The 24,586-nt window shown below is 38.2% G+C and overlaps 10 protein-coding genes and 1 non-coding gene across 11 annotated transcripts; 5 read left to right on the top strand and 6 right to left on the bottom strand.

Moving 5' to 3' along the window:
- Positions 1-212: 212 nt before the first annotated feature.
- On the bottom strand, positions 213-1,430 carry RO3G_09956 (uncharacterized protein; the record flags this gene model as incomplete). Its single annotated transcript, XM_067664541.1, has 1 exon — positions 213-1,430. The coding sequence occupies one exon, from the start codon at positions 1,428-1,430 to the stop codon at positions 213-215; it is 1,218 nt and encodes a 405-aa protein (XP_067520642.1).
- Positions 1,431-4,135: 2,705 nt separating this feature from the next.
- On the bottom strand, positions 4,136-4,206 carry RO3G_19110. The gene has a single exon. It is a non-coding gene; the product is annotated as a tRNA-Gly (tRNA).
- A 715-nt stretch (positions 4,207-4,921) lies between these two features.
- Positions 4,922-5,638, bottom strand: RO3G_09955 (uncharacterized protein; the record flags this gene model as incomplete). The annotated part of the gene is made up of 1 exon (XM_067664540.1): positions 4,922-5,638. The coding sequence occupies one exon, from the start codon at positions 5,636-5,638 to the stop codon at positions 4,922-4,924; it is 717 nt and encodes a 238-aa protein (XP_067520641.1).
- Positions 5,639-6,666: 1,028 nt separating this feature from the next.
- Positions 6,667-7,293, top strand: RO3G_09954 (uncharacterized protein; the record flags this gene model as incomplete). The annotated part of the gene is made up of 1 exon (XM_067664539.1): positions 6,667-7,293. The coding sequence occupies one exon, from the start codon at positions 6,667-6,669 to the stop codon at positions 7,291-7,293; it is 627 nt and encodes a 208-aa protein (XP_067520640.1).
- A 308-nt stretch (positions 7,294-7,601) lies between these two features.
- RO3G_09953 (uncharacterized protein) lies at positions 7,602-7,934 on the top strand (the record flags this gene model as incomplete). Its single annotated transcript, XM_067664538.1, has 1 exon — positions 7,602-7,934. One exon carries the CDS (start codon positions 7,602-7,604, stop codon positions 7,932-7,934), a length of 333 nt encoding a protein of 110 aa, XP_067520639.1.
- Positions 7,935-8,234: 300 nt separating this feature from the next.
- Positions 8,235-9,036, bottom strand: RO3G_09952 (uncharacterized protein; the record flags this gene model as incomplete). Its single annotated transcript, XM_067664537.1, has 3 exons — positions 8,235-8,277; positions 8,433-8,679; positions 8,823-9,036. The coding sequence occupies 3 exons, from the start codon at positions 9,034-9,036 to the stop codon at positions 8,235-8,237; spliced, it is 504 nt and encodes a 167-aa protein (XP_067520638.1).
- Positions 9,037-9,527: 491 nt separating this feature from the next.
- RO3G_09951 (uncharacterized protein) lies at positions 9,528-12,536 on the top strand (the record flags this gene model as incomplete). The annotated part of the gene is made up of 3 exons (XM_067664536.1): positions 9,528-9,930; positions 10,044-12,473; positions 12,532-12,536. 3 exons carry the CDS (start codon positions 9,528-9,530, stop codon positions 12,534-12,536), a joined length of 2,838 nt encoding a protein of 945 aa, XP_067520637.1.
- Positions 12,537-14,600: 2,064 nt separating this feature from the next.
- On the top strand, positions 14,601-15,200 carry RO3G_09950 (uncharacterized protein; the record flags this gene model as incomplete). Its single annotated transcript, XM_067664535.1, has 1 exon — positions 14,601-15,200. One exon carries the CDS (start codon positions 14,601-14,603, stop codon positions 15,198-15,200), a length of 600 nt encoding a protein of 199 aa, XP_067520636.1.
- Positions 15,201-17,902: 2,702 nt separating this feature from the next.
- Positions 17,903-18,340, top strand: RO3G_09949 (uncharacterized protein; the record flags this gene model as incomplete). The annotated part of the gene is made up of 2 exons (XM_067664534.1): positions 17,903-18,125; positions 18,222-18,340. 2 exons carry the CDS (start codon positions 17,903-17,905, stop codon positions 18,338-18,340), a joined length of 342 nt encoding a protein of 113 aa, XP_067520635.1.
- Positions 18,341-19,597: 1,257 nt separating this feature from the next.
- Positions 19,598-20,035, bottom strand: RO3G_09948 (uncharacterized protein; the record flags this gene model as incomplete). Its single annotated transcript, XM_067664533.1, has 2 exons — positions 19,598-19,716; positions 19,813-20,035. The coding sequence occupies 2 exons, from the start codon at positions 20,033-20,035 to the stop codon at positions 19,598-19,600; spliced, it is 342 nt and encodes a 113-aa protein (XP_067520634.1).
- A 3,283-nt stretch (positions 20,036-23,318) lies between these two features.
- Positions 23,319-24,350, bottom strand: RO3G_09947 (uncharacterized protein; the record flags this gene model as incomplete). Its single annotated transcript, XM_067664532.1, has 1 exon — positions 23,319-24,350. One exon carries the CDS (start codon positions 24,348-24,350, stop codon positions 23,319-23,321), a length of 1,032 nt encoding a protein of 343 aa, XP_067520633.1.
- Positions 24,351-24,586: the final 236 nt, after the last annotated feature.

The raw sequence follows: 24,586 nt of genomic DNA, 5'->3' as shown, positions 1-24,586 counted from the left end.
CGGTTTAGAATAAGGTTTAGAGCTTAGAACTTCAGGCGGGTGTTCAGGTCTTATAGCAGCATAAAGATCTTGGGCTTGATATGTGTTATCGTATTCATTTTGGGTAAGTATGACATTGAGATTATGTTGTTGGTTTTGTTGTTTAATGGGTTTGTTGTTATGTTGGGTGTTCGATTGACCATTCTTTTGATTATCAAAAGCAACCGACCCATTTAGTATTTTGATTGCTGATTTTGATAGCGGGGCTGAGAGGTGCTTTGCTGGGGTTGATTATTATGATTATTAGTTGGCTGATTTGGATTACGATTATGATTGTCATATTCATATCTTCCATAACTATGATCATAATTATTCCTGTATCTGTTATCGCTTCTGTAGTTATAACTGTTATTTCCATTTCGGTTATATTCATTGTTGTGAAAATTGTTATAGTTGTCATATCTAGGACGTCGATTATAATTTCTGGTAGGTTGAGATGAATGTTGATGTAGATTCAATTCACTGCGTATAGTTTCTTGAATAAGGTTAACCAAGTCATGTTGTGAGTTGGTATGCACTGATTGATTGTTATGTCTATTCATCGTTGGTTGTGTACACAAATGATTATTATTTGTACTGCCTTTCACTTCCATAGTGACTAGTTGATTTGGACCTGTGATTATTTCAGAATAGGGAGCCATATAGTTATTTCCAAAATTATTTCGTAAGTCATTGATAGGTACGGCATGAATATGTCTTTCTTCTGTGTCGATTAACTCTACGTTATGATTGTTTGCACTATGATGTCTTGTATATCTGTTATCATCATGATATATGAGGGCATTGTTGACGTTTCTTGGAATAAAAGGGTTATCCACCATGGCTATTTTACGTGGACGATTGGCATTCCACCATCCATCAGCATGATTGATCCATTCTTGGAATGTATGGGCACTACTTTGTATGCAGAATTGTTTAATTTCTTTAAGTAGACCAACACGAAAACGACTTTCAATAACTGCTTCACTTGTAATGTTCGCAAGGTCAGCTGCTTCTCGTAGTCTTGCCAAAAATATTTGAGGATGTTCTTGTTCACCTTGGAACATTTCGTTAAATTCTAATTCATAACTTTGAATTAGTTCAGGTGTGATGTAATGTTGCTTGAGCAATTCAATGGCTTTGTCATATGTGACATTAGGGATTCTCTTGAGTATTTCTTTTTCAAAGTAAATTTTAGCAGCGCGTCGTAATTGGGATTTGAGCACGATAAGTTTTCTATCATCACTGAGAGTATTAGTGATTGCAAGGTAAGAATCAAGTATTTCTTGAAAATGGCGAAAGTCTTCTCCTTCATAGCCATAAAATTCAATTAACCTTGGGCGAAAACCTTGAGAAAAAGTTTGGTTGTTAGCATTTGCTAACGCGATTTGTCCTGTAGGATATGAGGCCATTTTGAAATTTGATATATTTGCTTTTGGTATGTTTTGTATTTCTTGAAGTAGGGTTTTGATAGTTTTCTTGACGATTTGTTTTAATTTGATAGATTTTTCCAATTGCTTGTTAATAATGTTTGTGATTTGTTGATTTATTCCCTCGTAGTGACCACCAAATGTAACTTTAACGTTTTTGTTGTTATGGCCTTATGAGTTTAAGAATAAATTTGACTTTTCTTTAGTGTAAAAGAGCTTGAGATCAAAGATTTGTGTTTAAATGAATAAATTTGGTTTGCTTGTAATAAGTGACCACCAGATCTTGTATTGTAGATCAAACAATAAAAAGTAATAAAGAGTTTTCTTGATAAGAGAATATAAAAGTGATACGATGAAGATAATTTGACTTCAAAGGACTTGACTTGCTTGAGTTATAAAGTAAAAATAAAGTTTTAATAAAGAGGAACTCGATATTTATTTGAATAAAAGATATTTTTTAAGTGACGTTTTGGTAAAGTTATAAGAGGGGATATTTATATGATTATTATTTTTTTGTGTTTTTCTATTTTTGAATTGTTTTTTTTTTGTTTATCTTCAGGGATTGAGGTCCCTCCTTCGACTGATTCCTTCCTAGTGTAACACAAATGATGAAATTTTAGATCAAGAGAACAATGCTGATCACAAGAATAATTTTGATGTCCAGCGACATTGATGTCGTTCGACATAGATGTCAAACAACACAAACAATAAGCCACGCCAATTTTTATATAAATAAGATGAATATTTTTAAACAAAATAACATTATCCAATTCAATAAATCAAATCTTCTTACGTTTAAAAAGCAATCTTTTCTTATTGGATCACAATAACCTTTTCTTTTCTTTTTATTTTTACTTATTCTTTCTGATCTGATACCCGAATTATCACAAATCAAGAAAGATCCCTTTTATTTTTATCGTTTATCAAACAATCTTATTCTTAACCTTATTGATCTAAAAAGATCTGGTGGTCACTACTCAAAGACAATTTACTCTAAAGAACTGTTAAACGTTCAATCAAGTTACCTAAACTCAAGTCATTCAAGGCTTCAAACCTCAATTTAAACAAATCTACATCACTTTAACACAAGCCAAGTCCCAAGTACTAACAAGTTACACTAGTGTAACTTGTCGGTTATACTGTAGTTAGATGTGCTTACGGAGGTAAATTTAGGTGTTTGGTTGTTAAAGTTGATAGAGTTTTTCTTGATAAGAGTAAGATTTAAGCAAAAGCTTGTTATATTTGTCGTTGATAGTGACCACCAGATCTTATGTGTAAGATCAATACGATGTTTCTTGAGAAGGTTGTTGTAAACATAGTTATTTTCTATAAGATATCAGTTGTATTAAAATAAATAACGATACACAAAGATTAAACTATGATTGAACAATTCCACACTTTTCCAAATTTAGAACAATAAGATCAGTATTTGTCATCCTAGCGAGTCTAATCAATTGTCAACCCCAAAAGTAATTAGATCAAAGTTAATTGACTGGTTATTATTTCTATTGTTCAACTTCAGATGCATATATTAGATCATCGACAAGCTTTAGCTTAATCATTGGTTCTTCAGCACGACATCGTTGCCGAGTCTATATCTTTTATATCTACGCTCACAAAGAATATAAATAGATGCCAACTTTTTATCCATTAAACGGGGCTCTTTTGCAATATAAAGAAATCTGCAATAAAGAAGGATTTTAACTTTATATTGCTGCTATTGTTTTTTTGTTTAATTTTTTTATTTAATCTTACGATTAAAACAAAGGTATTGGGATTTAAAGTATATAATAAAAATATCAGGAACTTTATAAGTAAAGATAGCCTGTTTATAATGTAAGTGATTCTTTATTGAAAATGAATAAGATATAGAATAATTGTGTCAAAGAAAATAATTGTTGGGATATTTATACTAGTTGTGGTTGTTCTTTTTTTTTTTTCTTTTTTCTTTTTTTTTTGAAGTTTCTGTTTTGTTCACAAAAATAAGAATGGAGATTTCAATAGGACCCAAAATTATATATGATTTTATTTAATAATATATGTCCAGAGTTTATATACTTTTCACAGTGTAGATATTAATATATGTACTATGCGGATGGCGAAATGCCCACAGCCTTATGCAGATGGCTAAATGTTATATTCTATTATGCAGATCTTTATATAATTTAATATAAGCACTTGCTCCTCATTCACCAGTCTATTTTGGTAGATATACATACATATTAATAAAACTACATTTCCATATACTCACACTATCAATCGTTAATAATGCTTGATTGCTATACAATGATTATCTTTGGAGCACAACAGTTTCTTTCATTTTTCTATTTTTTTTCATTTTTGAACCTTGTTTGATATTTGAACTTTGTTTCATTTTTGAACTTTCTAGTCTTCGCTAGCCTGACTTTGTGTAACGCTTTCATTTTGGTTTTGTGGGTTACACTAGGACTGAGTCCTTTCTTCAGCAAAAGTTACACCAACTGCGTCACAGCATCAATATTAATACTTGCTTCGTCACATTATGTTCCTGGATTTAAACTAATTGGAGAGAGAAAAGTCGAATGCTGCCAAAGTTTGCTGCATTGTGTTACATCGTGATCAAACACGACAACGTACAAAGTTAAAACTTAAAAGGTTTTTCGGAGACGACGTCAACCAAGATAACGATGTACAGTACTTCATTACTTTGCGTCCTCGGGGAATCGAACCCCGGCCTTCACCTTGGAAGGGTGAAATTCTACCATTAAACTAAGAACGCGCCTTTCTCTTGATATGTGCTATGTTGGTCAGGACCGCCTCTTTTTTCCAAATGAAACACCGATGGGTCCGGGAGAAGATGACCGGAATAGACTAGAGTATGGACCGGAAGGTTATTTGACCCTGAGTGGTGGTCGTGCTGAGACTGAAATGAAGGTGGAAGTTAAGGGTCCTAAAGAGGGTCCTTATCCTAATGCTTGATCAGTCGCTAATGAAGATGGTAATGGTGGCCTTATGTATTTTTTGAAGAATAATGGTGGTCCCATTAAATTGTAGATGTATAACGGAGTGGCTAGCAGCCAATGAAAAGTATAAAAGGATGTTTGATTTTTATTGAATAAACGATATACAGTCTTCTCTTTTCTTTTTATTATATTTCTTTTTACACTTACTTTACGCCTTTAAAGTCAATACTAGTTCTCTTTTTCCTGGTTACTGTTTTAAATTTCAAGCTATTCAAGGTAAAGCATAATCAGGGGAAAAGCATATACAGTTGTTGGAATAATTGTTCGAATGTTTTGCAATTCTATACGTTTGGCTTTGTATCTCTGCAGTCAGATAAGATAGAACTACGTACAATACCTCATTAGAAAGCGATAGTTGTGACATATAGCATATAGAAATTCAGGGGTATGGAATTACTTCCATATATAGTAAGATCAAATTGCGTCAAGCATATGCATTCGAACAATTTTTCCAATTGAATCATCTTTTATTTAATATCGTGTGTAACCGCCTTTAGCTTTAATAACTGCTCTACAACGAGCTGGCATACTCTTGATATATGCTTGGCATTGCTCTTTGGTAAAAGAGTTCCATTCTTTCTCGATTCTAGACCAGAGATCATGCACTCCTTTAGCCCTACCTTCATATAAGCTCAGCCTCAGCTTTAAATGGTGCCAGAGATGTTCTATGGGATTCAAATCGGGACTTTGAGCTGGCCAATTGAAAGTATGCTCTTCTTTAAACCCATTTTCCTTAAACCAAGCACGAGCAAGCTTTGATGTGTGCTTAGGATCGTTGTCTTGTTGAAAATAAATAGCTTCCTGTTCGTAACCATAGTACTTCAGACTGTCCATAAGTGTAGTTGACAGGATATGAACATAATCGGATGCTTTCATAGTACCATCCTCAATTGCGCAGGCATATCCAGGACCATCCCACGTCATACAACCCCAAAGCAGCACACTGCCAGCTCCTCCTTTGACTGTAAGGTCAAGATGATGAGGCTGCAATTTGTCACCAGGTCGTTTCCAAAAGTACTTACAGCCATCTGAACCCCAAACATTAATCTTGGTCTTATCAGAAAGCACTATACGTCTCCAGTCATCTTCTGTCCAATTTTTGTGAGCTTTAGCCCATTTTAGTCTAGCTTCCATGTGACATTTTTTGAGGAGAGGCTTTTTCTTCTTAATTTGGGCATTGAAACCCATACTATGAAGCATTTTTACTGTACCAAAATAGCCTATCTTATGACCAATACTGTTTAAATATGACCATAAGTCCTTTGCAGTCTTAAGTGAACCATTTACAAGCTCTCTCTTCAGGTAATTCTTTGTCGTTGAGCTTATAGTAGTCTTTTTACCAGCATGACCTCGAGTACGTTTCGGTGTATACAAGCCCTTGTGCTTGCTCAAAGTGGGATGTTAATACTTCTGGAACATGTTCCATGATCTCTGAGTATGATAAACCCTTTTTCAACAGCGACCGGATGCTTTCTTGCTTGCTACGAGATAAAGTATGTACCATGATATAAAGAAGTATAGGCTGTACGAGATAGAAGGGAAACACTGCAAAATCCAGCCTTATTTATATATTTTAAGCTCTGACTAAAAGCAAAAGCGTTGTTTCATCATTACATCATTTAGTAATGCTGTATTTGTGATGTCAGAAGCGGCAACGATGTCATCATTATAGAATGCATTGAGTTGGAAAAATTGTTCGAATGCATATGCTTGACGCAATTTGATCTTACTATATATGGAAGTAATTCCGTAACCCTAGCTTTTTATATGTTGTATCCGACGGCTGTCGCTTTCTAATGAGGTATTGTACGTAGTTTTATCTTATCTGACTGCAGAGATACAAAGCAAAATGTATAGAATTGCAAAACATTCGAACAATTATTCCAACAACTGTATCACTCTCGCTCTTTGCACCGTTACACAAGGTATCTTTTCAGCAACATCTTGAAACCTCGATAACTCGACAACAACAAGTCATCCATCAACGTTTTATACACCATTCTATTCACCTATTTTTTCTCTATAATTGATACAAATTTCAATCAATTTCATCAAGTTTTGACCATTCAAGATTACCCATGTCGACAATCCCATGTAATGCAACAGGGGTCAATTCCTCTACTAATGCCAGTACTCAGTCCTTTGAAACAATGCTGCCTTTATTTTTTCAAGAGTTTGAGAAAATAAAACAAAAAGTTCAACAACATGAGTCCCGAATGGACGAGATTCAGCAATTGCAACTTCAAATTACTAATCTCCAAGATCGCAATGCCGAACTCGAACTTGAAAACCGCCGTCTGCGTGATCTTCTTGAACACCAGGGTAAGTCCAACCTCAATAAGAGTTCAGTTACTCCGTTATTTGCCTCTGGCGCTACCAACGTAGCCTCTCCATCTGATTCCGCTGTTAATGCTGCTACCATTGACAATGCACCTCATGTGCCATTAGGCACTCAAGCTTCTTCCTGGGCTGTGGTTGCTCGACGCAACAACAAGAAAAAACAAGCACCTAAGCCACGAACAATTGAATCTGCTGCCCGTGGTTTTCAACCTGTAACCGGCCCTACTGGGTTCGGTTATGTCTACATTCCAAGATCTCGACGCATGTCAAGAAGAGATGTTCGCTCCCGTTTGGCTGTTTTGGGTATAGACCCGTACAGAATTCTGGATATCACCTTCCCAGCTCGTTCCATTGTTGGCTTGCTCGTCCATGCTCAGTACAATGATACACTCACTGCCAAATTGACCAAGGCCAAGATCCCCATCCATCAAGATTTTGAGCCACGTGATCCTGCTCATCTGGCTTGTCGTATTTACCCCATTAAATACTTATTATTCGTATGAGATTACTCAAATCTTATATAAAAAATAACAAGTACTGAATACATAATATTATATATTACATATTCTCTAAGACTCATTTACAATATTAACCATATACAATATTTATATTATTCAAGTTCAATACTAAAATTGACCTTGAACTCACTTCGGTCCCTGAATAATTTTATTTCCTATATAAAGGCGTAGTTTGATTAAATGGGTTCTCTCTCTCGTCTTGAAATCTAATAAAGAGGTTACATAGAGACTCATTCACTAGTTTTCAAGTACTATCTCCTTTTAATTCTCAAATTTCTATCTGCAAATATCTCATGGCTGATCCCAAGTACCAGTCCTTGCCCGTATCTGAGCGAGTCACCATCGCCGTGGACATTCACCGTGAGCGCTGCCTTCGTGGTATTGAACGTCTCCGCTTTCCTGTTGCTGTTGCTGTCGGTCGTGCCTTTGTTGAAGAAGGCTTTATTGCACAAGAAGACCTTGACGAAGTTTTGCCTCGTTGTCCTGCTGCTCCTGTCTCACCTAAAGCAGCCTTTACTGCTGAAGGTGATCATGATATGCTTGATCTTACAGTTGTTGGAATAATTGTTCGAATGTTTTGCAATTTTATACGTTTTGCTTTGTATCTCTGCAGTCAGATACGATAGAGCTACGTACGATACCTCATTAAAAAGCGACAGCTTTCGCATATAACATATAAAACGCTAGGGGTCTGGAATTATTTCCATATATAGTCAGACCAAATTGCGTCAAGCATATGCATTCGAACAATTTTTCCAATTGAATCATCTTTTATTTAATACCGTGTATGACCGCCTTTAGCTTTAATAACTGCTCTACAACGAGCTGGCATACTCTTGATATATGCTTGGCATTACTCTTTGGTACAAGGAATACATTCTTTCTCGATTCTAGACCAGAGATCATGCAGTCCTTTATCCCTATCTTCATCTAAGCTCAGCCTCAGCTTTAAATGGTGCCAGAGATGCTCTATAGGATTCAAATCAGGACTTTGAGCAGGCAAACTGAAAGTATGCTCTTCTTTTAACCCATTTTCCTCAAACCAAACATGAGCAAGCTTTGATGTGTGCTTAGGATCACTGTCGTGTTGAAAATAAATAGATTCCTGTTGGTAACCATAGTACTTCAGACTGTCCATCAGTGTAGTTGACAGGATATGAACATAATCTGATGCTTTCATAGTACCATTCTCAATTACGCAGCCATATCCAGGACCATCCCACGTCATACAACCCCAAAGCAGCACACTGCCAGCTCCTCCTTTGACTGTAAGGTCAAGATGATGAGGCTGCAATTTGTCACCAGGTCGTTTCCAAAAGTACTTACAGCCATCTGAACCCCAAACATTAATCTTGGTCTTATCAGAAAGCACTATACGTCTCCAGTCATCTTCTGTCTAATCTTTGTGAGCTTTAGCCCACTTTAGTCTAGCTTCCATGTGACATTTTTTGAGGAGAGGCTTTTCTTCTTAATTTGGGTATCGAAACCCATACTGTGAAGCATTTTTACTGTACCAAAATAGCCTATCTTGTGACCAATACTGTTTAAATATGGCCATACGCTCTTTGCAGTCTTAAGTGAACCATTTACAAGCTCTCTCTTCAGGTAATTCTTTGTCGTTGAGCTTATAGTAGTCTTTTTACCAGCATGACCTCGAGTACGTTTCGGTGTATACAAGCCCTTGTGCTTGCTCAAAGTGGATGTTAATACTTCTGGAACATGTTCCATGATCTCTGAGTATGATAAACCCTTTTTCAACAGCTACCGGATGCTCTCTTGCTTGCTACGAGATAAAGGATGTACCATGATATAAGGACGTATAGACTGTACGAGATAGAAGGGAAACACCGTAAAACACAGTCTTATTTATATATTTTAAGCTCCGATTAATAGCAAAAGCGTTGTTTCATAATTACATCATTTTGTAATGCTGTATTTGTGATGTCAGAAGCGGCAACGATATCATTACTATAGAATGCATTGAGTTGGAAAAATTGTTCGAATGCATATGCTTGACGCAATTTGGTCTGACTATATATGGAAATAATTCCAGACCCCTAGCGTTTTATATGTTATATGCGAAAGCTGTCGCTTTTTAATGAGGTATCGTACGTAGCTCTATCGTATCTGACTGCAGAGATACAAAGCAAAACGTATAAAATTGCAAAACATTCGAACAATTATTCCAACAACTGTAGTTCCTATGAGAGTGAAGGATTATGAGTGTAAGTCCAACGACTAACATTCCCTCCTCTCATCCCCATTCCATTCCTTTTGGTTCTCCTGCTTCTTTGGTCTCTCCTGGTTCTCATGGCTCCCATGGTCCATTCTCTCCTTCATCATCATCATCTCCATCTTCAATACCGCTCACAATCGGCTTGTGGAATGCCAATGGGCTTCAAGAATCCACAGTCGAGGATCTCCTCCGTCACTGCCAGTCGTTCTCTTTGGTCTTTATCACTGAAACCTGGTTGCTCCGCCCCACAGGATCCGTACCTCTTGGACCCAGTTCAACCTGTATGGCTCTCCTGTGGTCAACAGCTATCGTGGCTCTCAAGGTGTCTCTGCTCTGGTCTCGCCTACGTGTCCGATGGCTGTGGTACAGTTCCCGGTTCATACCAAGTATGCTCTGGGTCTGCGGTTGGGTCGCTCCTTGCATCTCGTCTGCCTGTATTTGCCCCCTTCCTTGTCCAACGACGAGGTCTCTTCTGTGTTGGTTTCGTTGCCCTTGACAGATGATACGATCATCTGTGGTGATCTGAACGCGCGTCTTGGTGCAATCACGGGTGATTCCGTGGCGAATGCTCGAGGTTCGGTGCTGCTTCGCTGGTGTGAAGAACATGGTCTCTCTGTTCTGAACTCGACTCTCGCTCCTGGGGTGCCTACGTTCTTGTCCTATCGTGGTGGTCAAGTCAAGCAAAGTATGATCGACTACTTCTTGACCAACACGACCTCTGCTCTTCGGTCCCCTCGGATGCAAGTCTACAGCGATCTCTCTCTTGGCTCTGACCACAAACTGTTGTCCCTCTCCTTTGACTATGCAGTCCCTGATGGTTATCCATCGCAGCCCGTTCTCTCTTCTTCTACTGCCCGTCGGCTATGGAACCTCTCTCGGTTGAAGGAACCCGATGTCTGTAGTCTGTACGTGGCCACATTCCAGTCCTTGGCCGCTCCATTGGTTGATCAACTCAAAGCTCTGAAGTCAAGTCCTCCTTCTGCTGCTCCGCCTATAGACGCTCTCAACGACTCTCTGAATGAAGCGATCTATAGTGCACTCGACAAGTCGGTTGGCTCTCGCTCTTCTCGACCTTCCCAATGGAAGCCATTCTGGAATGCGCACTTGCAAGAACTCGCCGATGTTCGTGAACATCACTACCGTAGGTGGCGTCGAGCCATTGGCATCGACAAGGCCTTGTGGTGGGATCGACATCAGGCCGCTCAAGTCCGGTTTCGCGCTGCTCTCAAGTCTGCCAAACGACTCTCTTGGCGTGCTTTCTGTGACTCTCTGGCCCGTGGCGAGCTTCCTCGTGCGATGTCGAATGTAAAGGTGATTCGGAACCGACGACGTCAACAGGTTGGGTTTACCCATCCTGACGGCCCTGCTGCAGGTGCGAGCGCGATGCGCCAACACCTTGCCTCGGTCTACTCTGGTGACGGTCTTCCGTCAAGGCGCCCTGACCCTCTGCCTTCTGTCTCTGGTATGGTGTCTTTTGACCTCGATAGTCAAGACCCTGGTATGCCCTCGTTCACTGCTGACAGTGTGGGTTCACTGATGCGACGTCTCCCTCTGCGTAAAGCTCCTGGTCCTGACCACTTGCGTACGGAGATGTTCCTCCCCATCAAGTCTGTTCTAGCCCCACTGCTCTCCTTGCTTTTCAGTATCTGCTACCAGTGGTCGTATACCCCTTCTCTCTGGCGTCAAGCACAGGTAGTCCCCATCCACAAAAAAGGTGATCCTACCTCGCCAGGGAACTATCGTCCAATCTCCTTGACCTCCATCGTCCGCAAGCTCTTTGAGATGTGCCTCTTTCCCTCTGTTGAAGATGTCTCTCCTCCGCTCGATGTAGCTCAAGGTGGTTTCCGTCACCAGCGTAGTGCATTGGATCAAGCCCTCTGTCTCCATGATCTGATGCACTCTTACCGACGCCGACACAATCATCATCCTGTGATCGCTTTCCTGGACATCAAGTCAGCCTATGATACAGTCGATCGTCGTATCATATGGCAATCGATGCTCGCCTCTTCTGCTCCTCTGTCCTTGGTGTCCTTGTTGGCCAACATGTTTGATGATGTCTCGGTGTCTGTGTTGTTGCAGAACAATGTCTCTGATCCGTTTGTGCCGAGTACAGGTGTCCTTCAGGGCTCTGTCTTGAGTCCTCACCTGTACTCTATCTATATCAACACAATGCCAGCTCTGCTTCGTTCTGCTGCTTCTGCAACAACCACCTCGGTGCTCTCGGCGTCTCCTTCTGGTCCTCCTGGTCCTGGTGCTCTGGTCTCCGATGGTCTTCCCTTTGGTCCTTTGGTTGGTACTGCTGCTTTGTCTTCCTCGCCTCCTTCGCCCACGCCCATTAACAGTCTGTTGTATGCGGATGATGTGGCGCTGGTTGGGTCTGCTCGCGAAGTTCGGCATATGCTGGACCTAGCACAGACTCACTCCCTGACTCTTGGTTACAAGTGGAGTCCACTAAAGTGTGCTGTCCTTAATGCACCTTCCACCTCGTCAAGTCGCTTTGTCAAGATGTCGCTGTACGATCAAGACCTCCCTACTGTCGAAGAGTTTACTTACCTTGGTGTTCCCTTTGATGGTAAGGGTATCTCTGTCTCTGCGATGATCAAGTATCGTTCGTCAAGTACCTTGGCGGCTATAGCTCAACTCCATTCGATGGGTCTTAACCGTCAAGGCTTCGCTCTCTTACTCTCTTCTCGTCTCTTTGCTGCCTTCATTCGTCCTAAGCTCGAGTATGGCCTAGCTATTGCTCGGCGTACAAGAAAGGACGGTGAAGAGCTTAACCGTACTCAAGACAGGTGTCTGCGAATGCTCGTTGGTGGTCACCGAACAGCTTCAACAGTGGTGCTTCGTCACATAGCAAATCTGCCGTCAATGACCTTTAGAGCTGACACCTTGGTCCTGTTGTATAATGGTTTAAGTAGTAAAAGAAAAGGTAAAAACAAAGATCAAGAAACAGTTTGGGTACTTTTTGAGACTGATCTTTATTTCAGTTTAAGTTAAAGTAAAAATTATTCTAATTGAAGGCAGGTATTTATATCTTATTGAGTGAGTGGCTTGATATCTTCTATTGTTATCGTTCTTCTAATCTTCAGGTACTTTAGCAAGTGTTATCTATAATTATGATTATGAAAACTTTTCATTTGTTCTTTTGTATGTCTGTCATAGATTATCTTTTATTCTGGGAATTCCTCACTGAATTGAATAACGTTATTTTACGCGTTATTTCAATTATGTGAAAGATTAGCAATATTCCTGACATTGGATTGGATTTGGTTATTTTAGTTGATACGTCTTCTTATCAAAGAACTCTCATGAATACAATACATATTCTACAAGAACATGTTTAATTGGAATTGATTGTATGATCTTATTTAGATAAATTTATATTTTATTTTATTTTAATTATGATCTTGTATTAAGACTTATATTTATTAATGTCAACTACAATCAGTTACTGTTCTACAACACTTGTTTCATGTTGAGATATAATGGGCGAGTAATAAATCAGTAGGAGTTTAAAACTTCAGCAATGAGTAAAGATCAACTTAGAGTCATACGATGTGCATTTGTAAGCAGTTTGGTGCATCTGTACAACTTGTGGGTCGATATTTCATCGCTTTTCGTTTTTTTTCAAAAGTGCCACAAAATTGTCCCAATGCACCGCTTGTTGTTTAGCTCCTCTATCTCCGTTGGCGCTGTTTTAATCTGAATTTGCTTCACATCTTTTGCTTATACATGACTTTGGCTATTGAATGATATACAACAAGGTGTACATTAGCTTAATAACTATGGTTCTACAAGCTCTAGAAGAGAAAATTACGAAACATTGGGACAATTTTGTGGGTCACTGTAAATAGCCTTGGAATCTTTCTTTAATAAAAGTATTCGACTTTAGAACTATTGTTCGGTCTTGTTAATTCTTCTTTTTCATATTTTTATGCTTAAAAACACTTCACAACCTTACAAAAGATGAAGAGAGTAGCACCTCCTTTCAAATTTCAACTACATCAATGGACGATGATCGCTTGGCAGTTATCAGGGAAAAACAAAGGACAACAGGATTAATGGATGAGTCTATTGAATTTCTTAGCATGGCCAACAGAACTTCTACAAGTGACTCTTACAATCGACGGTGGAAAAAATACGTCCAATGATGTCATCAACATGAACCACCATACAACCCAAAGGAATACAATGCAATTACAATTCTTTAATATTTACTACACCTTAGACACCTATCCCACTCACATCTCAAGATAGTACGCGCAGCTATTTATTCAGTTTACAAAATTCTTCATCCTGATCAAGGGAACTTAGCAGACCAAAGAATAATAGCAGATTTCTTTCGACCCAAGAAACAACAAACGATTGTTATTCCTAAACGACATCAACTTCAAACATGGGATTCAGACGACCTCACTACTTTAATTGTTCAAAGGTACAACGAAAATGAGAAACTCCAATTACCTGACTTACGACAAAAGACACTTCTACTTTTAGCTTTAGCAACCATGGCTCGTCCTCGATCTGACTTAGGACGATTACAAAATAGGGATGTACTTTTTGATTACGATGACAAGAACCAAGTTACGAAGATGACCATTCATTTCCGACAACCCAAAGGAACACAAGTAAAAACATTTCAATTATAATGCCTTGACAATCCAAACCTACAGTAGCGGACAAAACTGGTGCACAAAAATTAAAATCAGCATTGCATCTCCGCTATATATCTGCGACATTTGTGGCATATACCATCTGAAAGGCAGTCTAAAATATGCATTATGCTAGGTAAACCGGAACTGTGCCGGACATCCTTCAGGAATAAGGTCATTTTTAGTGATTTTTTGAATATTTCAATTTTCGCCAAAAATGTAGTACTTGTCTAGCCTTCTTTCAAATCTACCCATTTCTTTCTAGTTTGCTGTAAAATTTTATAATACACTAGTGCATTCCAATAGCTTTTAAAAAATATATAAACCCTTGCCTAATTTGTATCTCTCTATGAATTTCACTTCTTATTTTTACCCTATCTATTTTAACAAAGTACCAGCACTCTATGCCCAAAAAAGTCAGCAACGATAAAAGAGAAGCTGTGAAATCTGGAATACGCTCAGGTCGTACGACAATGGATATTTCTAGAACAACAGGAGTCTCTAAATGGACGATCAACAGGATAAGAAAGGAAGAAAAGAACATCAAGGCTCGTAACCGTGGTGGTCGACCGGTCGTAGTTAAAAAAATAACTAATGCAATTATCCGTCTAAAGCTTCGACAAGGACTCTTACGCACAGATTCTGATGCTCAGCTCTTTTTGAGGTCCTTAGGATACAGTATTAGCAAACGGTCGGTCAGAAGGCTTCTTAGAAAGATAGGCTTCAAGTCTGGAATTAAGAAGTACAAGCCTTTCATCAGCTATACAAACCAGAAAAAGCGATTGAAGTGGTGTCGCGACAAAACATCATGGACTGTGGAGGACTGGAAGTCTGTGATCTTCAGCGATGAGACCAAAATCAATGTTTGGGGCGCCGATGGTATACGCTACTATTGGAAGCAAGTCGATCAACCTTGGCGATCCTTTCATGTTAATCAAACAATGAAGCATGGCGGCGGATCTGTTATGCTTTGGGGCTGTATTACATCTCGAGGACCAGGATAAGCTTGTCGAGTATATGATGGCACAATGAATTCAAAATTATACACCCATATTTTGTCTACTACGCATCAAGAAAGCCTAGCATATTATGGTTTGAAAAATTGTGATGTTTTGTTTCAACATGACAATGACCCAAAGCACAAGTCAAGGCATACCACTAACTGGTTATCTGATAATGGGATATCGGTATTAAAAGATTGGCCGCCACAAAGTCCCGATCTAAATCCTATTGAATATGTTTGGCGACAGTTAAAGTCAAAGCTGTCTCAATACGATACCACACCAAGAAGCATGGACGATCTCTGGAAAAGAATCGATAAAGAGTGGAACTCTTTTACTGAAAGTGATATGCAGCCATACTATGAAAGCATGCCAAAATGAATTGCTGCTGTTATCAAAAGACGAGGCAATTATACGAACTTTTAGGTTTTAATCACTTTTATGGTTTTTTTTAAAAATATCTATTCTTATAAATAAAGGCTTGGTTCTCCCTCATTTTTGGCAATGCAATGATTAAACTTTGCACAATTTGCAACATTTAGTACGCCTTCCATCTGATATAGTTTCATAGATATTGCAACTGTAATGAGCAAGTAATGGTAGCTTATAGCTGAAAAAAAGTTTTGTGCACCAGTTTTGTCCGCTACTGTATGTCCAACTAGAACTGCACTTTTATTTCAACAACGTTCCTTAGAACTTCGAACAAATTTAGCTGTCGATCATACCTTTTTCCTGGCATAATTTGATGATATAGTCAAAACAAGGTCCATCCGCCCTACAACTGTATCAAACTGGATTAAAGAACAGATGAAGACAGCCGGAATTGATACTACGGTATACAAACCTCATTCCATACGTTCTGCCTCAAGTACCAAAGCAGTGGAGAAAGGAAATTCTATCCCAGCAGTCCAAGAACATGGCAACTGGAGCCGTAAAGCAGACACACTTGAACGTTTTTATCTCAAACCAATTCACTCTACAAGATCTAGTACAATCATTGCACAATCCATTCTATCTCAAGATACGGAAAACAGTATCACATTAGAAGTCGGAGTGGAGGTAACTGAGGTTGGTTTAGGAACGACTGCCAACCAAAATGTTGCCGAAGCGAAGACTGAGAATGTGGTACTACCCACCCAATCCATTTCTTGGTTTCAATGGCTCATAAGGACACCTCCCAAAACATATATAAAAAAAAGATTATATATTATCACATACAGTAGGTGAAAAAAGTGTTGCAACCTTTCCAGAAATCACACTTTTTCAGCTTAATCTCCTTACCTAGACCAGTCTGTGCCTACAAATTCATATGGTGTTTAGACTAGTGTCGTGGCTGCTACATACTTCAATTTCCCTCTCCTGCTTAAAGTACAGCTGGAAAAACTTGGTTGGATATGTTACGGATTCACAATTTTCTATATTCAAAAAACGACTACTTATCATTCTGATTAAAAACCAACCAACTTCTCTAAGGAAACCGGTGCTATGTCATTCTCAGCTAGAAATGTGTTACCCTTTATATTATTCTGATGTAAATAGATGGATTGTTTTCATTAATTTTTCCGTACTTATTCTCAATTTATTTTTTCATATTTTTTTACACAAAATGTCATCTGCTTCATCATCTCGTAGCTAATATGGTATGAAGTCTGTGTTGCATGGTAGCAGGACAGTTGCTGATATTTACACCGAACTCCATATTTTCCCATCACTTGTCTATCGATATACAAAGAAGCTAAAGGTCAATATCTCAAGCAGTCAGCTAGGTAGCCCACCAATTGTGGCTGATGTTACCAAGAATTACATGAAAATCCAAATCATTAGGGGACAGCTACAGATAGCCAAAGGTGTGTATCGACTGCTATTGGAACCTGGGCTCTCTATGCTGCATAGTTCGACAGTTGACGAGTTAAAATCAATGAACTTCCATGCGAAACTGAAAAAAAAGAAGCCATTTTTGGCAAAAGAGCATACGAAGAGAAAGCTACAGTAGTGGACAAAACTGGTGCACAAAAATGAAAATCAGCATTGCATCTCCGCCATATGCCTGCGACTTTTGTGGCATATACCATCTGAAAGGCAGTCTAAAATATACATTATGATATGTAAAAGGGAACTGTGTCGGGCATCCCTCAGGCATAAGGTCATTTTTAGTGATTTTTTGAATATTTCAATTTTCGCCAAAAATATAGTACTTGTCTAGCCTTCTTTCAATTTTCCTCATATCTCTCCCGTTTGCTTTCAGATTTCACAGTATATTAGTGAGCTTTAGTAGCTCTTGAAAAATATATAAACCCATGCTTACAGTAGGTGGAAAAATGGTCCGGATGTTTTTATAATATTCACAAATATTACTGTATCTTTACCAAATCTCAATCAAATTAAACGAAACAAACATTATTTTGAAGAGAAAACATGACTTTATTTGTAGTAAAAATTTGATACGTCACACAAAATTTCAAAGAGAGCCACAAGAGATCAAACATTTGAGCAACATCCGGGCCATTTTTCAGGGTGCCCCATAGAATTTTAATTTCCCAGATTGTTCAATGCTGCTGACTCAGAAGCCGTCACTTTTGCTTTAGATGATTAATAATACATTACATTCATATTAATAATCAAAAAAAAACTATAAATATCTATATTTTTTTGCTGATTTAGCATACTTTCTTCTTCTTTCGTTATTATTGCTGTTTTATATAAACATGGTTCGCTCTTTGCCTTTGGATGTACAAAATAACATCAAGTCCTTACTCAAATCTGGTCATCCTTACTCATCAATCATAGAACGAGTACCTGGAGTCAAGAAAAGCACCATCAGTGACTATAAGCGAAGATGGTTTCCAAACATGAGGCCCCTTAAATCAGGCCGTAAGTCCGAAATTACAGCTACTACCAAGTCCTACATCAGACGGTCAGTCATAACAGGTAAATTAAAGACCGGGAAGGATGTACAACGATATTTATGTGATATTGGATGCGTAATTGGCTACTCTGCTTGCTTAAAACTTTTAAAATCAATAGGATTCCAGGCCCGTATCAAGAAGCACAAGCCGTTTTTAAAGGCTATTCATATGAAAAAGCGACTTGCATGGGCCAACGCCCACAAGGATTGGACAAAAGACGGCAAGGGCAAAAGATAGGTCCCGGAGATCGTTGGTCCCAATTAAGCTCCGATCTGCATGAAACTCCGAATATACATTCTTGTACCCCGTAGCATCTCTGATGCCAAATTTGGTAAGATTTCAGTCAGCGCATCAGATTCTATTGGCCATTGAATTCACCTAGTCTACCGCCTACAGAAGTGAGGGTCAGTTGTGATATTGGTCAGTAGTTTATAGTCGATTAAGAGTGAAAATAAAGTGTAAAAGAAAAACTGATAATCGATGAGGCTCTTGCACCTCTTTATTGAGTGAAGACAGGAGAGAGAACTCATTAAATACAAACTACGTCTGATTTGATAAAATTAATAATTGAGGAACCGAAATTGCACAATGTAAATTACTAAAGTTGTTTATGAGTACTGATGACTATATAACAAGTAGTGTTATATAGAGGTAGTTTTAAATTATATGACCTGCAGATCTTGAGTGATCTCACATGACATTTGAGTATTTAGTAAGGAAAATACCACACGACTTTTTATCAATAAATACAGACCCTTTCGTAATGCATTCTTGTCGATTATTATGAAGCCCAATGAATGAAGGAGTGCGGCAACGATAGTAAAACTAACATTTGTTAGGTTTATACCTAAGAACCATCTCCTTCATGCATCTATTGAAGCTGCAAATGCGGTTTTCCTTGTGGAACGCACCGATGGATTTCCTTAGGTGACTGCAATCCCATCAGTAAACATGCTCTACTTTTCTCTCATACCAGTTACGCCCATGTAGTTTCATATGACGTAATAATTCGTGCTTCGCTCACTTTGTCACCATCCGAAGGAGTACGGGGCCCATAAGGAGCATTCAATTAGCCAGAAGTACGACCACCATTATGTGATAACGATACACTAAAGCTTGAGTCGGTCAAATAGGAAAATAACCAAGATACAGAGAAAATGCAAAAATACAAAGGGGTGTTTATATTGCGTCCTACAAAAAACCACGCAACATAAGTATCCAATCACATTGATGAATATCTATCCCAAGTCAGAGGTCAAGGACAACAAAAAAAGCGCAAAAAACCACTAAAGGAAAGAAAAAAAATTAATTTTAAAAGTCTACCGACCCTCACTTCAATAGGCGGTAGACTAGGTGAATTCAATGGCCAATAGAATCTGATGCGCTGACTGAAATCTTACCAAATTTGGCATCAGAGATGCTACGGGGTACAAGAATGTATATTCGGAGTTTCATGCAGATCGGAGCTTAATTGGGACCAACGATCTCCGGGACCTATCTTTTGCCCTTGCCGTCTTTTGTCCAATCCTTGTGGGCGTTGGCCCATGCAAGTCGCTTTTTCATATGAATAGCCTTTAAAAACGGCTTGTGCTTCTTGATACGGGCCTGGAATCCTATTGATTTTAAAAGTTTTAAGCAAGCAGAGTAGCCAATTACGCATCCAATATCACATAAATATCGTTGTACATCCTTCCCGGTCTTTAATTTACCTGTTATGACTGACCGTCTGATGTAGGACTTGGTAGTAGCTGTAATTTCGGACTTACGGCCTGATTTAAGGGGCCTCATGTTTGGAAACCATCTTCGCTTATAGTCACTGATGGTGCTTTTCTTGACTCCAGGTACTCGTTCTATGATTGATGAGTAAGGATGACCAGATTTGAGTAAGGACTTGATGTTATTTTGTACATCCAAAGGCAAAGAGCGAACCATGTTTATATAAAACAGCAATAATAACGAAAGAAGAAGAAAGTATGCTAAATCAGCAAAAAAATATAGATATTTATAGTTTTTTTTTGATTATTAATATGAATGTAATGTATTATTAATCATCTAAAGCAAAAGTGACGGCTTCTGAGTCAGCAGCATTGAACAATCTGGGAAATTAAAATTCTATGGGGCACCCTGAAAAATGGCCCGGATGTTGCTCAAATGTTTGATCTCTTGTGGCTCTCTTTGAAATTTTGTGTGACGTATCAAATTTTTACTACAAATAAAGTCATGTTTTCTCTTCAAAATAATGTTTGTTTCGTTTAATTTGATTGAGATTTGGTAAAGATACAGTAATATTTGTGAATATTATAAAAACATCCGGACCATTTTTCCACCTACTGTATTTTGTATTTCCCATTGAATTTCCCCTTTTGTTTTCACCCTATTCACCATGACAAAGTACTTGCCTTATATGCTTAAGAAAATAAGCAACTGTAAAAGCGAAGCTCTGAGATTTCGAATGCACTTAGTGCGTATGCCAGCGGATCTTTTTAGGGCAGCAGGAATCTCCAAATAGACAATCAACAGGATAAGAAAGGAAGAAAAGAACATCAAGGCTTGTGACCGTGGTAGTCGACCGGTCGTAGTCAGCAAAATAACTAATGCAATCATCCGCCTAAAGTTTCGACAAGGACCTTTACGCACAGTTTCTGATGCTCAGCTCTTTTTGAGGTCCTTAGGATACAGTATTAGCAAACTGTCAGTCAGAAGGCACTGTAGGAAGCTAGATTTTGAATCTGGAACTAAGGAATCGAAGAATTTCATCAGCTGTATAAGCCAAAAAAAGTGATGAAAGTGGTATCGCGACAAACCATCGCATGCTATAGAGGGCTGGAAGTCCATCATATTTAGCAATGAAAAAAACATGAATGTTATGAGTGCAGATAGTATACACTAATATTGAAAGCAAGTCGAGCAACCTTAGCGATCTTTTTACGGTGATCAAACAATGAAGCATGTTGATTGCTCTGTTACATTTTAAGGCTGTATTAGATATTGAGGACCAGGATATTTGTGTCAAGTATACGATGCTGTAATAAAGTCATAGGTATACACATGTATTTCGCTCACTACATACCACAAAAGCCTAGGGTATACTGGCCTAAAATATCGTAATCTCTCGTTTCAGCATGACAATGACGCAAAGCACAAGGCAAGGCATGCCACAAAATCAATATTTGATAGCAGGGCTTCTGTGCTAAAGGGTTAGTCACCATTAATCCCGGCTTAAGCCTTCTTAAGCATGTCTGGTGGCAATTGAAAGCAAAGCTATGACGATACGACACTAGACCAAAAAGGGTAGATTATCTTTGGAAAAGAATAGTTAAAGAGTTTGGCTCCTTTACTGAAATTGATATACACACATACTAATAGCATATGCCAGGAAGAATATCTGATGATATCAAGAGATGAGATGATTATACAAAGTCTTAGACCTTAGACACTTTTGCGGTTTTTAGAAAATATAAAATTTTATAAATAAAAAGCATGTTCCTCGCTCAGCTTTAACAATGTCATGCTAAGAATACACATAAATTACAATGGCTAGCATATCTTCCTTCTAATATAGTTTCATATCTATTGCAACTACCATGAGCAAGTAATGGTAGTTAAAAGCTGAAAAAAAGTTTTGTGCACCAGTTTTGTCCGCTACTGTAGCTTAGGCCAGAAAGTATCGCAGCCAGTGTATTCATTCGTAGCGACAAGTAGTCTTTTCAGGTGAAGTGAAAATTAGTATATGAGCATCTGATGGTGTCAAGTACTACTGGGTAAGACCAGGCGATGCTTTACGTCCAACCACCTGGACTTTGCAGATAAGCATCTACGTGCGCAATTATTTATGTAGAGGCATATAGCTAAAACAGTGGTTGATATGGGTGTCAAGCTTACGATGGATTGTAAACTCAGAGGTTTACCAGCAAATGGTTGATGTCACATACATGAAAATGCTAGGGTACTACAGTTTTGACAAGTCTCAATTTTACCTTCCGTTAGCTAAGAACCCTAACCAGAAGTTGAAATTGACAATCAAATACTTGGCTGTGACCAACATCTAATGTATTAACTATTAGCCAGTGCAAAGTTTATACTTGTATCCAATACAGCGTGTTTAGCACCAGCATAAACTTCAAATCAGGACTTATGACACACATGCATGTGACGTTGATTATCTATGGGAAAACGTTGATATGGAATGGAACAAGTTTATTATCTATCTTCGCAAACAATCTGTAGATACCATGCAACTAAGAACTGAAGTTGTTATTAAGGCAAAAGAAGAGCACACGGCTTCTTAATAAAAATGACATTTTTTTGCAGAAATCAGAATATGGAATTTCTCACATATCGTAAGCCATTCCTCCTCAACTAGTATCACACAAGTCATTTTAATAGCATTAATATAAGTACAACAGAAGGTACTTTTATGCTTTAACAGGAAAGAAGCTTCTGTGCATTAGTTTGCCTGGAACATGGAATTAAGCGAGAATTAAACTAAGGTTGCAACACTTTTTTCACCTACTGTAGCTAGCATAGAAAGATGTAAAGAGATAAGATTTGAGTTAAAATTCCACTATATTGAAAATAAAGCGTGGCTTGGAAAGCCTAGTACCACATTTTCAGTCTTAGCTTCGGCAACATTTTGGTTAATGTTGTAAATGAGTCTTAGAGAATATGTAATATATAATATTATGTATTCAGTATTTGTTACTTCTTATATAAGATTTGAGTAATCTCATACGAATAATAAGTATTTAATGGGGTGTTAAGGATACATAAGATTATAGTCACTTTATTTTAGTAAAAGGAATCTAATATGATCCTAAATACAGTAAGGGACAAAATCATTCCGTTTTTTGGTTTTTTCGCAATGCCTCGCCGGGAACTTAACTTAGAGCTCCGCTTTGCTGACGAAAAATTTGCCTCTTACTTCAACAAATTTGACAATATTTGTCGGAAATAGTATTTTTTATTTTCCGACATGTTATAAGAAGATACAGTGGGTGGAAAAATGGTTCCAATGTTTTTGATTTGCAACTTTAAAGCTTTATATCTTTGGAACTACAAATGGTAACGGCTCACAAAAACATGCATTTTTTAGCGCATTTACAGCTAATATTACTGAAAATTTTTTTTGCGTGTATTGTTACACAGTCGGGAAAAAATTAAGATTAAATACAAAAACCAACATTGGAACCATTTTTCCACTATGTGCATTATTTTATTAATATCTTGTATGACCGCCTTTCGCAGCAATTACAGCTCTACAACGATCTGGCATACTATCTATGTATCTCCTACAGTCTTTTGCTGTAATAGTAGACCATTCTTTTTCAACACGATTCCATAATTCATGCACACCTTTTGCCCTAGTATCATAGGCACTTAACTTGAGCTTAAGGTGGTGCCAGATGTGCTCTATTGGGTTTAGATCTGGACTTTGTGAAGGCCAGTTGAAGGTATGATCACACTTGAAGTTGTTGTCCTTGAACCATTGCTTAGCTAGCTTAGACGTATGTTTAGGATCGTTATCCTGCTGAAAATAGATGTCTTGAGGATGGTAACCATAGTACTCAAGGCTGTCCATAAGGGTTGTACCAAGTATTCCGACGTAATCAGAAGCCTTCATTGTGCCTTCACTAATCCAGCATGCATAACCAGGTCCGTCATAGGTAATACAACTCCATACCATAATGCTACCACCCCCTCCTTTAACTGTTAAGTCGAGATGATGGGGTTGAAGTTTATCATCAGGTCGACTCCAATAGTACTTGCAACCATCTGAGCCATAAACATTAACTTTTGTTTCATCACTGAATACCATACGTCTCCAGTCATCGCTTGTCCAGTTTTTGTGCTCTTCCGCCCATGCTAGTCGTCTTGCTTTCTGAACCTTAGTCAATAAAGGCTTTTTTACCTTTATTTTAGCATGGAAGTTCATGCTTTTGATAACCTTAATGGTGCCCGAGTAACTGATAGTGTGGCCAGTGCATACTAGATACTTATGAACAGCCTTCGCAGTCTTGAGGGTACCATTAATAATCTGCTTACGTATATAAGACTTGGTGGTAACACTTAAAACAGCCTTTCTACCAGGGTTTGCTGTTACTCTACCAGGAGAAAACTTGTTGGCATATCTGCTTAAGGTGGATTTTTTTAAGTTTGGAATACGTTCCATTATCACTGAATATGGCTTGTTCTGTAAAACCAACGATTTGATGTTTTCTTGCTTGTTTTTAGAGAGAGCGCGAACCATATGTGTAGTGGTACCTTAAAGCTTCGATATATAAAGAAAGAAAAGGAAAAAAAATGTTTGACCGGGGATAAATTAATTTTATAAGTCAAATAGGCTTTTTCGGCAATAGTCGGAATACTATGACTCATAATTAGCCAAAAAACTCCGGTGGAAGCTCCACCAATTAACAAATAAACTTATCTACAGTTGTAGTGGAAAAATGGTTCCAATGTTGGTTTTTGTATTTAATCTTAATT

Source organism: Rhizopus delemar, genomic scaffold (genome assembly GCF_000149305.1).
Source record: "Rhizopus delemar RA 99-880 supercont3.7 genomic scaffold, whole genome shotgun sequence".
Taxonomy (NCBI): Eukaryota; Fungi; Mucoromycota; class Mucoromycetes; order Mucorales; family Rhizopodaceae; genus Rhizopus; species Rhizopus delemar.
The sequence above is the reverse complement of the archived record's forward strand: the minus strand, read 5'-3'. Positions and strand labels throughout refer to the sequence as shown.